Source organism: Hordeum vulgare, chromosome 1H (genome assembly GCF_904849725.1).
Source record: "Hordeum vulgare subsp. vulgare chromosome 1H, MorexV3_pseudomolecules_assembly, whole genome shotgun sequence".
NCBI classification, from domain to species: Eukaryota; Viridiplantae; Streptophyta; class Magnoliopsida; order Poales; family Poaceae; genus Hordeum; species Hordeum vulgare.
The window spans coordinates 228,949,839-228,964,308 of NC_058518.1; the positions used below are offsets into that span (position 1 = coordinate 228,949,839).

The 14,470-nt window shown below is 36.9% G+C and overlaps 1 protein-coding gene across 1 annotated transcript in view; it reads right to left on the reverse strand.

Moving 5' to 3' along the window:
- Positions 1 to 14,470, reverse strand: part of LOC123429304 (sucrose transport protein SUT3-like) — a 69,755-nt gene that overhangs the window by 36,931 nt on the left and 18,354 nt on the right. Inside the window, exon 6 of the mRNA XM_045113364.1 lies at positions 215 to 248. Within this exon, the coding sequence (XP_044969299.1) occupies positions 215 to 248 (34 nt within the window). The remainder of the gene's footprint in view (positions 1 to 214; positions 249 to 14,470) is intronic.

Sequence of the window (14,470 nt, forward strand, 5' to 3'; positions counted from 1 at the left end):
TTTTATGATAACGGGCTAAAAACGATGCATTGGCAAACCAATCAGGAAAGGCTGCATGTGCCCGTAAAAAAAAGGGAAGGCTGCGTGCGGATTGCAGATATGCACTTTGTCAAATCCAAACATGTTCGGTATCGATCGCATAAATTTCTCTTAGACGTCTAGGGAGAACATTAGCTGGACAACTGAACCAAGCAATGAGGCGCTCATTATATACCTGATAAATCGGCCATCAACGCGCGTGCTGGACCCTACACAAAAGAAGACCAATATAAAAAAGGTGTCAAGAAGCATATCTATTATGGAAACAAGACCGAGTTTCAATGGTTCATGCTTTCGTTCAAACTTTACAAATTAGAGAATGCACACCTCAAATTATTGCTGCAATTTGTTTTATATATTTAAGCAATATGTAAAATATTTATGAAATATGAACAGTGTAATTTTTTATATGCATTATTGTACGTATGGTTGATCTTTTATCAGGCATATATATATCATAGCTTATCACATAACTAGTTAAGATTTTGTAAGGTCTCGACAGCATAAAAAATATCAAGAGAAATATGAAATAAATAATGCAACATCACATCAATATTATAAGATGTTCTTACGGTGCAATTGTGAAAATAAGCATTTACGTGTCACCGACAAATAAAACAATCATTTGGGCTCACTACCGCATAAATATATACTATTTTATTAGTATTTTATCCAAGGCACATATAGTCATACTTTTTAGTTGGTATGTTGGATCATCTTATACTATGCGGGGTTTTATTCTAGTAATTTTCTTGATTATTGGGATCTTTTACATTGTTAAAACCTCATAAAACCATAACTATTTATGTGCTAAACCATTATAGAAAATCCTCCTCTTATATAGGTAAAATTATGTATACATATGAGCCAAAGTGAATTTCCATATATAATACTCCCTCCATTCCTAAATATAAGGTGCATTATTTAAAAAAAATGAAACTTCTCTAACTTTGACCAAGTTTACACACAAAAATACCAATATGTAGAATACCAAATCATTATCACTAGATTCACCATGAAATATATTTTAATATTTCATATATTTAGTATTGTAAATATTTATATATTTGATTGTAAAGTTGGTCAAGCATAGATAATGTTTGAGTTTTAAAAAAATTAATGCACCTTATATTTAGGAGCGGAGGTAGTATATATTATTCAATTTATTTGTCAATCCCTCGACCTCACCAATGAAAGAAGTTAAATATTCGGCTAGCACCTGTGTGGCTTATGTGAACCTTCTTAATATAAGTGGGAACAAATATTTTAAATCACATTACTATTTCTTCTTTTGGTAAATAAATTTTCATTCAATCGAGGTGGTTCTTTACCATCCTCCTTGTATAGTTTGCTAATCTCGTCTGATCCGCGGCACAACAACAATGCGAGTAGAACGTCTACCCTTCTGAGTCAATGCTTGAGCTACCTTATTCTATCACCTTCGCGCATGCAATAAAAATCGCATTACTATTTGCACCATGTATTTCTTCAAGGATTCAATGTTTTGTGGTCCTTTATTTATGCATGTTATTTCAAGTTTGGGCGTGTAAAAGATTTGTCTTAGGAGTGCCATGTAGTGTAAATGATGAGCTGGAAGAGAGTGATCCATATGAAAAACTTGTCTTCTCTTAGTTAAAGGATGATCTCTTAGCACAATTTCCCTCACCACATATTTAGATAGTACAAAAAGATCATTCACTATACATAACTTTGTATTGTATTTTCAAGATTATGTAGCGGGCTTAAGATCAAACTGTCCAATCAATCATTGTACATGATCTAACACAACTTTAGCCAAAGGAGGGGTATTTTCACAAGTGGAAAATTTCATGACTTGCGTATCTCAACTATTAAAGCAGATTTACATGTTATATATATGCCTCCACCCGTGGCCCTCCCCATTTTTTTCTCATGTATGCCATCCCTCTTCATGTCTTGCATTGACTCAAGAAAAGAAAAGAAAATCTTGAGTCAAAACCTCAACTAAATCATATTTCCCTTTGCGTTCCCCTACACGTACTTAAATTAAATCAAATATTACCAAAATCTCGACCAAATAAAAACATTCCATGCATTTCCCTCCGATACTAAAATCAAATCATGTATTACCAAAACCAAATTAAATCTAAACTTTCATGCCTTCACCTATACATACCAAATAAAGTCAAATCTTACAAAAACCATTCCATTGCTCATACTGAAGTCAAAAAAAATCTTACAAAAAGAAAAAATATTGGGTGTAAGGTATTTTTTGGACACGATTAGTATTGAATCACTCGAATATATATGGCTCCATTGAAATGCACGGGTAATTAGTTACTTAGTATGTATATGAATATTTTCCCCTAGTTTGGTATTGCAATGATCTAAGCATGCAGAGGTTACTTTTGCCTGTGTAGTATTTCATGCAATGCTCTTTATCACAAAGTTAATGTGCAAATTGTGTATGCTATTGTTTTCACATGCTTATTTTGCATTCCTTTTACCTAGCTTCTTGAAATCTTGTTATATCTAAAAGACAATGCCATGTTATTTTTATAAAACACAATAAAGGACTCCTTTCAACCGTTGTCTTTACTTCATTTGATTACATAAGTTGGGGATTCTAGTGGTGGCTTGATTTGAGATCAAATATCGTAGAGGCTTTTTCTGATGAACCCAACAATTTTAGCTGGTCCGGGATGCGAAATGGGTAACCCTCGTAAAACTACTCGCTTAGTGTACTTAGATTTTGTGTCTTATGCAATATTTCACCGTGACGCTCTTGTGTAGTTTTCGAGCTCTTTATGACTAGAGCGAGTTTGAAGCCTTTGCATTATGTTCACCTTTTATTGCTAACCTCTTTGGTACCACGCACTTCCACTCTAACATTGATATTTGGCGCATACTTTTCTGGTACAGCTGAACTCATTGGAGGACTTTCTCTTGTTATTCTACACATAAGCCCAACATCCCCTCAAAACATACACCATACCTAGACATAGTGGCATTTTCATAGTCATTCTGAGTATATCGCCTTGCATTACTGTCATATTACATTACATGAATAGAGACATATTATTTATTGTTATTTTCCTTGCATGACTGTAGTATGGCTAGAATGATATTTTATGACTCCTTTTTTATGTCAATGCTATGTTGGATGATTGCACATCCTGGTACACTACGTTTTGTCATTCATATAGAGTTTTCCTCATGGTTTATATTGAATTATGATCATATTCAGGTGAAGTGTGTTAGTAGAGAAGTGTATTTATCATCATTGTAAGATGCACCATGGAGATGTCACAAAAAAGGTGTGAGGCACACAGAAGGAGTTGCACCATTTCCCATTTTAGTATACACTTGTGCTTCGAAGTAGCACCACTTCATGCATTGTAGAGCAGAAAGTTTCATAAGCTACATGTTTTATACTAGTGGGAACCTACATTTATAGAACTTGTCTTGTATACTTTGATGACAAGCTTCCTCAAATGCTCCGCATCTTCATGAAAAAGATAGTTGGATGCACTCCCACTTAGTCCATATGAGAGCTTTCATACATTCATAGCTCTCGGCGACCTAGTTACATGGTGATCCCTATTTCATGAATCAACATTGATCATAAGGCCTTCTCTAATGCCTAGTGGTCAATTGCTTTGATGCGAGACTTTCTACGTTTTTGACTTCTTAAAACCCCAATCATTCTCTATTTTCCTTTCTGTGTGAGGCATAGGCTTGTCATCATCTTTGCATAGGTAGTTTATCGTTTGACTAATGCAGATATACGGTCTTTTCATTGTACCTCGTATGCCTTCGGTTGGTGTTTCCGAAGTGATTGTTAACACATAGTTTTTTTTGTCCATGACACACATTGCTTCATTCCTAACATAATTTGACCTTCTCCCTAAACTTTTGGCAATGAGAACTTGGACTCCATAGAAACATTCCCTCTTTCTCGATGTATCACTGCAATGCAACTAAGGAGATAGCAGATATCACTCTTTGCTAGTTAACTTTTCATGCTCGCAAGATGAACATGGATTCACTCTTGGGGTTTGGTTTTAGTGTAAGCTTTAGTACTGGCAAAGCTTAGGTAGTCAACTGCCTTACTCGAGGACGAGCAAGGTATATGTCTGGGGAGGTTGATGGCTCTATATTTTACATTTTTAGAGATCATTTGTTGCATGTTACATACATATATCAAGTCCCATTGAATAAAATATATGTCCATTTTGCATGATTGCCGATTTTCTCTCCTTTCATTGTGAGCATTGCATAGAATATGTTTTCATTTAGGTTATATAGTTTCTTTTGTTTTATTGTGTCTACAAGTGTTTTAGAGCCACATAGGACCAGCACAATGAAAAGGACGAATATTGGTTCCATATGGAGGATTACGAGAACCTTAGGCATTTCACTAGGTCAAATATCGGCTCCCAATTAAGATCTAATAGCTTAGGTGCATCATTGTCATTCTTCCAACGAGCATAAGAATGTCAAAACAGATTTTGGATGCGAACATTATTTGAGGAGATAGATCATTCAATGGCCTTTGGTATGACCAAACTGAGTCATGCCGTTGCTCGTACCATTCCCAGGCAACTTTGATAGATGCCTCTCTAGACGGGATTGTTCACCGATTTTATCCATGTTTGTTACTATGTGATCATTTGGTGAAAATAATGGTTTGGGAGAGGATTAGGCTCATCTAGATTACTTAAACAAAGTACAAAAGCTACATCTACATGGGATGCTTTGGGAAAGCCCTTATAAATACCTCCCCAACCCTACCCACCACCATCATCTGTCATTTATCTAAGATCAATCTCCATCACCTCTATTGTTGCTCTGACGCCACATCCATAGAAGAAGGGGCAAGATAAAGAGAAGGAATTGGAGGCCCTGCCACCGCGTGCACCAGCCAAAGCCGAAATTAAGCTTCCTCAAAGAGCATAATAACATTAAACTTAGTAGTCTTTCTACGTACTGCATAGTGATTCTTTATTGGAGCAAACCTTGTAGAAAGAAATATTATTTAGAACTGTAAGAGTTGGTTTGGTCAATTTGCTATTGAACTACTCGTAGACTTGCTTAAAAATCCTAGATCTTCTTATAAAATACATAACTTTGGTGAAATATTTGGACCAATGATAGCATTTTCTATAAAGAAATGCAGCTCAAAGGGGACAACATAATGACCGAGTTCGTGTTCGGCGAGTGCCATGTCTAGTTAATTTGTGCAGAGTACCATACCACGATACTCAATGAAAAGAAAGGTACCATCTCCGTCGCGCTGCATCCACCTGCACCTCCTTCATTACCACCACCACTGGCGCCATCATCTTCACCATAAGCATCGGCGCCATGTTCACCAACACCTCCAGGCCTCCTCCCTTCATTGGCTCTATGCTAATTTGTAACTTAACCCTCTCTTTGATGTGTTATATATACATGTTTGAGTAGTCGTACTTGTTCTCGGAGATATGAATAAACTCTTTTCAATAAGAATTAAATTCCTTGAAGTGATCCAATATCTTTTGTTTATCTTCGAGTTAGTGGCATTCACAAATTATGAGAGGAGACATGTCTCTCATTACCGTTGTGATTGACAGTGAAGCATATTACATCATTGTTTTAGGTTTGGATGATGAGGTAATTTTTGGAAATAGTAAAAACCTCTTTCTTCTCATTCTGCAATTGGCATGGAGTACCAACGAAACCCATTTGGTTGCGCCCACGAGGAAGCCCTTAGTTAACCATAGTGATAACTCGTGTTAACTCGATACAAAGAGGAAAGGTTGCATTCAACTCATAGATCACCATGAATTATAATCATTTCCTATACGTATATGTTTTTGGCATGATGATTGAGTATTGATTCGTACTTTGTAATAGGCTAATGGATTTAGAAATTACTTTTGGTAGTAGCATTTGTCGTTGTGCTGATATAGTTTATATGTGGGAAGAAACATGTTTTCTGTTGGCCATCATTTTCGTATTGCACCCTAAAGGCCTGAACGCAAATAATCTGTCGTGTTATCTCAGTAATGAGATGCGAGTTGACTACAGTTGAAAGAAATGTACAAAGAATAATCAGATACTTAGTATGGTGTGTACAAATTTTAGAAATTGTTATTTCATGGTTCGTGGTAGATACCAATATGTCACAAAAAACATTATTTATACTTCGTATAATTGGAAAAAAATTATAATCAACACATAGGATGGCACACAGTCAAACGAGAAATATAAACTTGTGTGGTTGTTTTCTAATTTGCTGCTAATATATATTTCTACTTGTGTGGCTGTTTTGTTAGGTTTGAAGTTTATTGGTCATGAATGAAAGTCTATTGGGATCCTAGGCATCATATTGGCTCATTGTGATAACAACATTCACAAGTGTGGTAGGTTGTCCATCTCATCTCCAATTTTGAAAGCATATAAATATTACTTCTTAATCAAAGAAAATGAGCATACATGTGATGTTTATTGGACTTGATTTTTTTATCTTCAGTTGGACAATAAGATGTTTTTTAACTACTGTTGGGCAATAAGATATTGATCGTAAGTCCCGCCTGTTAATTCATAATGAGGTATGTGAAATTCTGTTTTGTCAATTGATAGGCGATGTACAATGCTCTCTGGTATGAGATTGCATGTCGGCAAGTAAGCAGGAAGTTTGCTATAATTTCTTTGCATTAGTCTCATCTCACTGATGTTCGTATTTTTTCTATTATGCAGATTTTGTCTTTATTTTCTCCATTCCTTCATTGTTGAACCAAATAGTCTAAACATATTGTTGAACATGCTTTGGCTGAAACATCAAACAAGACTATTCATTACAAAGTTGCAGATGGCTCGATTGATATGGAGACTCAGATGAGAACACCTCGCCGTATAAAAATTGGAAGTAAGAACAAAAATCGGGTTAAGGCAACAATGATCCGCACAACTAATTTTCAACTATGCATTTCCTTATTTTGCTCATAGTTTTTCTACTCAAGGTTTGATGAGCATGATGACTTCTAGGATTTTCCTTTTAGGTGTTGCAAGGTATTGATGATGTTTCACTGTCATCATTGCAAACGCATGTCTCCTTTAAGACCGATTTTCCATGGTAATCTATAAAACCATGTGTTGGTTGGTAGCTTATCTTTATGGGTTATTTGCCTTGAGAAAAACTTGATCCACTATATGAACCGGTGATCAGTTGTCACTTTGTTCCTAATAATTTGTAGCCTTCATCATATACTTTATGTTGCTATATTAGTTATGTTGTCTTGACTGAGATTTTATTTTTGGATCTTACTTATTTTACAACTAATTATAAAGCTTGTCAGCATTCATCCCATGAATGTCATGCATTCCACAATAAATGGGCAGATGCACTGCGTGTAGAATTCTTTGTTTCTGGATGTGGTGGCCCTTTGTGAGATGCTTGTGAAGGTTTCATTATTCCACCATGTATATAATCTAATGCTTATCATATGTCTTGGCAATACTAATTAGTTTTATTTACTATGTATGTTGTTGTACCAAGGTAATTTGTATACTTTTATGGTTTTGTAGAGTATATATGAGATTTATTTTAGTTTCTCACTAATGTAATGTTATGTTTATGGAAATTTAATATGTATCATGTTATTATATATTTATGAAATTTCTGATCATTTCATTGTACAAATTTACGGGCGTGACAACGTGCGCCATGAGTGATCTAGTGTCTGATTACAAGTGGGCATGTTTAAATTATTCTCTTATCATTAACATCATGTGGAATATTTTCAGGTACTCAGCCACCTAGTGCGCATGGATGTGGTTACTTCGGAGTGTTAGGTGGCATCTTCCTCTTTGTAGTATCTTGGACCACCCAACTTGTGGTCATGAATCTAATTTGTTTTCTAGACCATTTGGTGCTTCAAGTGTAGTAGAAATCTTGTGCTCATGGATGTAACTTAAGTGTTTTGTACCATTTAGTGTTTAAACTCCTTTAGAACAACGAATAGTGGTCCTTTTATGTGACTTTGAGTTGTCTGGATGGTAGTCAAGATGGATAAACTTTCCTTTGTCAAGGTTGTCCTGTTTTGAACTTGTGATCAATATATATGTTTGTGAACATATTATCTATGCTTGTGTAGTGTGTGTTCATCTTGATCTTGTTTGTGGGTAACATTTGAGCATTGCATACTATTTGAATTGGAGCAGTGTCCAATTTGTTGTTTTGGCTGTACACAATCTTAGCAACAATTTATCTGTTGGAAAAAACATCCCAACTAAGAAAGTGACACCAAATGTACACCTCTAGCCATGTATAGTAAGTGTCGGCAATGGTGAATACTTTGCTAGACAGGGAAAGTGTTGGCAATGGTGAAGACCTTGCTAGACAAGGTAAGTGTCAGCATAGGTGGGGTGTACGTTGACTGATCATATGTCGACATAGGTAGGGTGTGCATAGAAAGACCCACTGTCGGCGTATGTAGTGTGTACATTGAGAGGTTTTCTATCAGCATAGGTAGGGTGTATGCCGACTGAAAATGTGTCGAGAAGTAAATAAATGTCGGCATTACTTTTGCTCTGAGCTAGTCCTCCGATCGTTCCATCTTCTGTCTGCATCGGTGTTAGCTACAACTTATGTGTCGGCAAAAGTACCCTATGCCGACACGTTGGTGTGTCACGTAAGCTCTACCATGGTATAGTGATCTACACGCACCTCCTTCATAACCACCACCGCTGGCGCCATCACCTTCACCATAAGCATCGGCGCCGTCTTCACCAACACCTCCAGGCCTCCTCCCTTCATCCGCTCAATGCTATCTTGTAACTTGACCCTCTCTTTGATGTGTTCTATATACATGTTTGTAGTTGTACTTGTTCTCGGGGATATGAATAAACTCTTTTCAATAAGAATTAAATTCCTTTAAGTGATCCAATATCTTTTGTTAATGTTCAAGTTAGTGGTGTTCACAAATTATGAGAGGAGACATGTCTCTCATTACCGTTGTGATTTACAGTGAAGCATATTACATCTTTGTTTTAGGTTTGGATGTTGAGGTAATTTTTGAAAACAGTAAAAACTCTTTCTTCTCGTTCGGCAATTGGCACGAGAGTAACAGGGAAACCCATTTTGCTGCGCCCACAAGGAAGCCCTTAGTTAACCATAGTGATAACTCGTGTGGGGGGACTATGGTTGTGGTGTATGTCATATGGAATCTACTTCCAGTAGAACATATTTGTACGAGGAACTGCCCCTTTGATACATATAGAGTGTCTTAGGAATATGATAGAGAGCTATGCTCCACACTTCTGCATGGATAATATTAGTAGTGATGCCTCTAGACCCTCGAGAACACATTAGTTTTTAATTTCCCATTTGTAGTTCATATAAACTCCTTTTTTCGTTTCCTTAACAACATATAGATAGGATATTTCCAAATTCCAGTTTAGGTGCGTACGGAGCTACATCGGTGATAACATAATTATGGGGTTAGGAGTGCCTTCCATTTTTCTCCCTATGGGTTCCACTCTCCCTTTTTTTACAGAAGTGCTACAACACCTTTGCTCTTGCAGGACATTGTAAAGCGAGTCATAAATCAATGTCCATCAAAAGGAGCCACGCGACTGTGTCTAGAGGAGAAGACAACAAGATTTTATGTCCTACAAGCCTCCACTCATAAGACAACTGTGGCTCGTACTACCTGCCACCAAGTGATGCATGACAACTTCAGGAAAGAGGCTCTAGACTAATTCACATTGGATGCACTTCAAAAACCTATTCTGCATGTATACACTACGAATGAGAGGAAACCCTTCACCGAGTGAGAGACACCAATAAGTTTACTAACCATTCATAAGATCTACCAACTCAGTACCATCTACATCAGCCACTACCATTACCATAACTACCTCCACCACCATAGCCTTTATCTCGACTAGTAATTTTACTTGTAATCGAGTGCACAACACGATTACTGCCATTGTATGACCTATACTCATTGATCCCCAATTATAAATATTTATAATGTCTATTGCGCGTGATTTATTTGTGATGTGAGTAATCCTAATGGTGTAAGGGCGGAGTCATAGCCTCATAGCATCGTTTACACGCATTAAGGTATTGATGGTTACTTTTACTTAACATTATTCCCATGTGTTGCACTGTAGTTTTCTATATTCCTTAATGTATGGCTTGTAGATACCCAAGATATTGGATATTTCACAAGGATAGGCTAAGGGTAAAGAAGAGTACAAGGCTATGTCAAATTTTGGTGACAATAAGATTAACACGATAGTTGAAAGCTAGTCTCTAAAGGTAGATAAGGTGCAATCATTAAATGACAAATGTGTTGTTCTCATCATTCCTTAATAACTAAGATAGCCCTGTGTGTTGGATGGGACTTTGTTGGATAACAGAACCACAATTTGAAGTTACGTAGTCACGGGTTAGTTGGACGCATCTCCCATAACGGTCTTTACCAATGCCATGCTTATTATGTAGATAGGATCTCGAGCGCAAGTTCATGGCTACCGGTGAAAACTTTAGACCTCGCCTATTTGTTTATTTTTATTTTCTTTTAATCGACTCTGCATTTTGATCTTGGGCCTTTTACCTGTCTAACAACCTTACATGTATTCCTGTCGTGTCTTCTTACTTGGTGCATGGTCTCGTACTTGATGGTTACCGGATCCTCAAATAGTCCCGCCCTCAATGGGCAAGATAATGGACATGTTGGAATAATACCCCCCCCCAAACACACACAAACACATTTACCATAAAAATGATGAACATTTCCCCAAGAAGCTCTTCTCCACTACAACACCTACCACACATAAGGGGGTACACAAAGTTACAATGGGTCTTGAGGATGTGTTTGTCTCGCTAGTGGACTTGGACAACTTGCATGATAATTATGCTCATGTTTTTATGGCACGTCCTATTTTCCCCTTTGCATACTTTACTTTTACACCTTTCTATGATGAGTAAGATGATCAATATGTGATGTGGAGTAGTTCTGGTAGCATTCTACATAATTATGTCAATCCATATGTCATACCATGCTTGATAGTCCCATGACTTTGTCGTGTGCTATGCATAAAGTTTTTGAAATCACATCTTCGACATCTGTCCTTAGCACCTATGCATATGAATCAAATTCAATTTGATTTGTGCAACGACCTAGATGAAATGTTTTTAGCTTGTGGTATTTGTATATGTTGAGATGATATTACCTTGTTACATTTGCATAATTCTTGCAATAAAATTCATATGCCTTGCCATCACCACCTTTTGCATGGTAAATGTTCTTGATAATACCCCTTGTGTTGTAACAAACATGATGAATACTTCTCTCTCTAGGTTGGATTTCAAGCATAATAGTGCTATATGTATATCTTGAGACAAACATTTTTTCATCCATAATAATAAGAATGTTTTGCTTGGCGCATCAAGTGTGTTGACCAATTGTTCTTCCATGTGACTTGATTACATTTTCACATGTTGTTCCATATTTGTTTTGTCAAAAGTCCCCTTTGTTGCTTCCAATATGTAGAACACTTTATATTTCCATTGTTTGGAGAGTGACAATGTTTAAACTATTTTATATGAGAATGCCCCCATAACATTCTCCCATATGATTGGAGATTTTGGTTTACACCATGTGCAACATGTTGCTTTTTTACTTCCTTGAACAATATGCCTAGTGCCATGGATATAAACATGGACGCACATATTATTCATGCACTTTAAGTTCAACGGTGATGTACAAATGAACAAACACATCATGATGGATGATTTATTTATCTACAATGCACAAACATACCTTTGTTCGTGTTTTGCATGTGTAGGATATCACAAATACTTATCAACATATACTTAATTAGCCTAACATTAGAAAATGAGCTCTTGAGAGAAAACAAGGGGTAGGTATCCATGCGGGTATTGGTCCTCCCTACCTCGTCGTGACACAAATTCACAAATTTATTCTACGTGACACTCAAAAGGTTCTTGGGTATTTTCTACTAAATATATTGTGCCGATATTACCATATTCATTTTGCATGCTTTAATCATTTCTATTCCGATGGCATGCCTTTGTGACCCATGCTTTGCATTATAAACGACCCATCGTTATATTACTTGTATCTGTATTACAAGCTGGGTGTATTAATTACTTTCTTTCATCATGTTTGATCTTTTACCCATACCTTTCATGATGCTTGTTGTGTTGGGAGAGGCGTGATGACACATTTTTATTTATGTATGTGCTCTTGCTGACACGATGAAACTTTGACCATGGTTTGTTTTGGATATCTCTTGTGTGCTGCATCACTCATGATGAATAATTTCTCTTTCCATAAGGTTGATGGCAACCATTCCATTCTTTGCATATGCTTCGTTTTGATTGTGGCAAATAATTCTCATTGTTATATGTGTTGAGTGTGGCATTGCATTTATTCTTGCATGATAATCCCCCCACAACTTTCCCATATATACTTTGATATTTTGGTATGTTAAGTATGAAGCATGCTTGTTTTCCTTATTTAAACATGCATCAACCATATTTTTTATAATGGTATGTGAAGGAGAAGAGATGGGTATTAATGGATGATGCATTTGTTTACCATGAACACAAATTTGTGATGTGTAGGCCATTAGTACATTTGTGATCGACGTGTTCCACTTTTGCGGTGACCCTCGTCTATTATTTCCGTATGTTATGTTGTTTTAAGTACAGGAAGACTTTTCTTGAAGGGTGTGGGAGATGAGATGATAAGTTTCATCCTACGATCATCACCACAACTTTATGTCGATCACCAAGGGACACATGCATCACATCTACTAAGGTGAATTCTATGTTGTATGTGTGTGTACTTGGTTCTCTTAGTAATGCTATATTGCTTTCCATTTCACATCCCTATTATGCCAACCACTTACCCTCGTGTAACCCCCTAGGTATCATGCCACCTACCTCCACTGTGTGGCCAACACTCGCTCAACTGGCTGGTTGTACTAGCTAGGACAACCCATTATAACTTGGCAACTGCATGCATGGAGCTTTTAGGCGACTGTCCTATGTACCTTTTACTTCCTCATTTACCCCTTCATGGGTGAACCTATATCTAGGCAACAACAAAACATTAGAGCTCATATCAAGTACCTCCCCTTGTGGGGTTTCTCCTTGTGAGGATAACTACTCGTACAGTAGAAGGCTACCCTTTCTAGTGAAGACCCCTTTGGAGTTTGATACCTCCACTTGTGCATAAATTTTGTTCCATATAATTCAAGTCATCCATGTTTTAGGACTTCGGAAAGAATCTTCCACCTTTTTATTGCTTGTCCAATGAATTTGTAAGAAATAATATGAACCGTGTGGTGCAGATATATTGTTACAAGAGGGTCTTGCCTTGGCATCACTAGTAATTCATATATTTCCCCTTGATTTCCTTGTGTTTTCTCATGATTTCCTCCATTTTATGTGTTCTTTATAAAATCCACCTACAATTCATGAATATAGGGCCACCCTTGTGGCTTGCCCCATATCATCCATGCTCTTGTCCATCCCTTTGATTCCGACATCGATCCGAGGCTCAACCGGTGTATGGTGGAGGCCACCCTAGGAGTTTGTCGTCAGTGTCGGCATGATAATGCAGTTCGTTGGCCCATGATAGACATTTCACCCTGCCATGTGTGGTGCTTGGGGTTCCATACTCCATAAGGAACACAATAACTATCTTCGTGTTTCCATGGGTCATTTTGTGAAAAGTTAGGGACTTGTTCATAAATTGCTAAAAAATGAGTAGTTTGTTGTAATAAGTTCCTTGATCCATTCTATAAAATAACTATGGAAAACATATATGCAGTTAGCTAATCTCATACCACGGAGCCGAGAGCACAAGGGAAAAACGATGTAAAAAAACTTGCATATCGCTTCAATGTGTGATGGGTTCGTTTTGTTCGAGAAGTCCACATCCTCACATGCGAAAAATTTCCGTAGATCACTTTTTCACACTAAAAAGTTCAGTTTGAGTTAGGTGAACTGCACTTGGCCGACTTGTACAAGCCACCTTAGTTTGGTTACCTATTCGATGCATTTCACTTTTCAATTTGGGCTCTACTCAAGAAAATGACATCATCTAATTTTCAATTTCTGCAACTTCTCTTAAATTGTAAGGAACTAGAAAAACAGTTTTACATATTTCTTACCTCTCCAATAATATATTATCTACATAATTATCATAAGTGTTCAATATATCGACTAAATAATTCCTGCAATTGTTTAAAAATGTCAAAAAATACTATCGATGTCACTCGATGGAAACAACACCGTTTTAAAAAGCAACGTCAAGTTTACAAGTTTCACTATTACAATTTTACGGTCTCCCTGTTGGAGTTCAAAGTGCTTGTTGAATAAGTGCTTGTCAAAATACGTGCAACGTTAGTGTACCCATGGAGA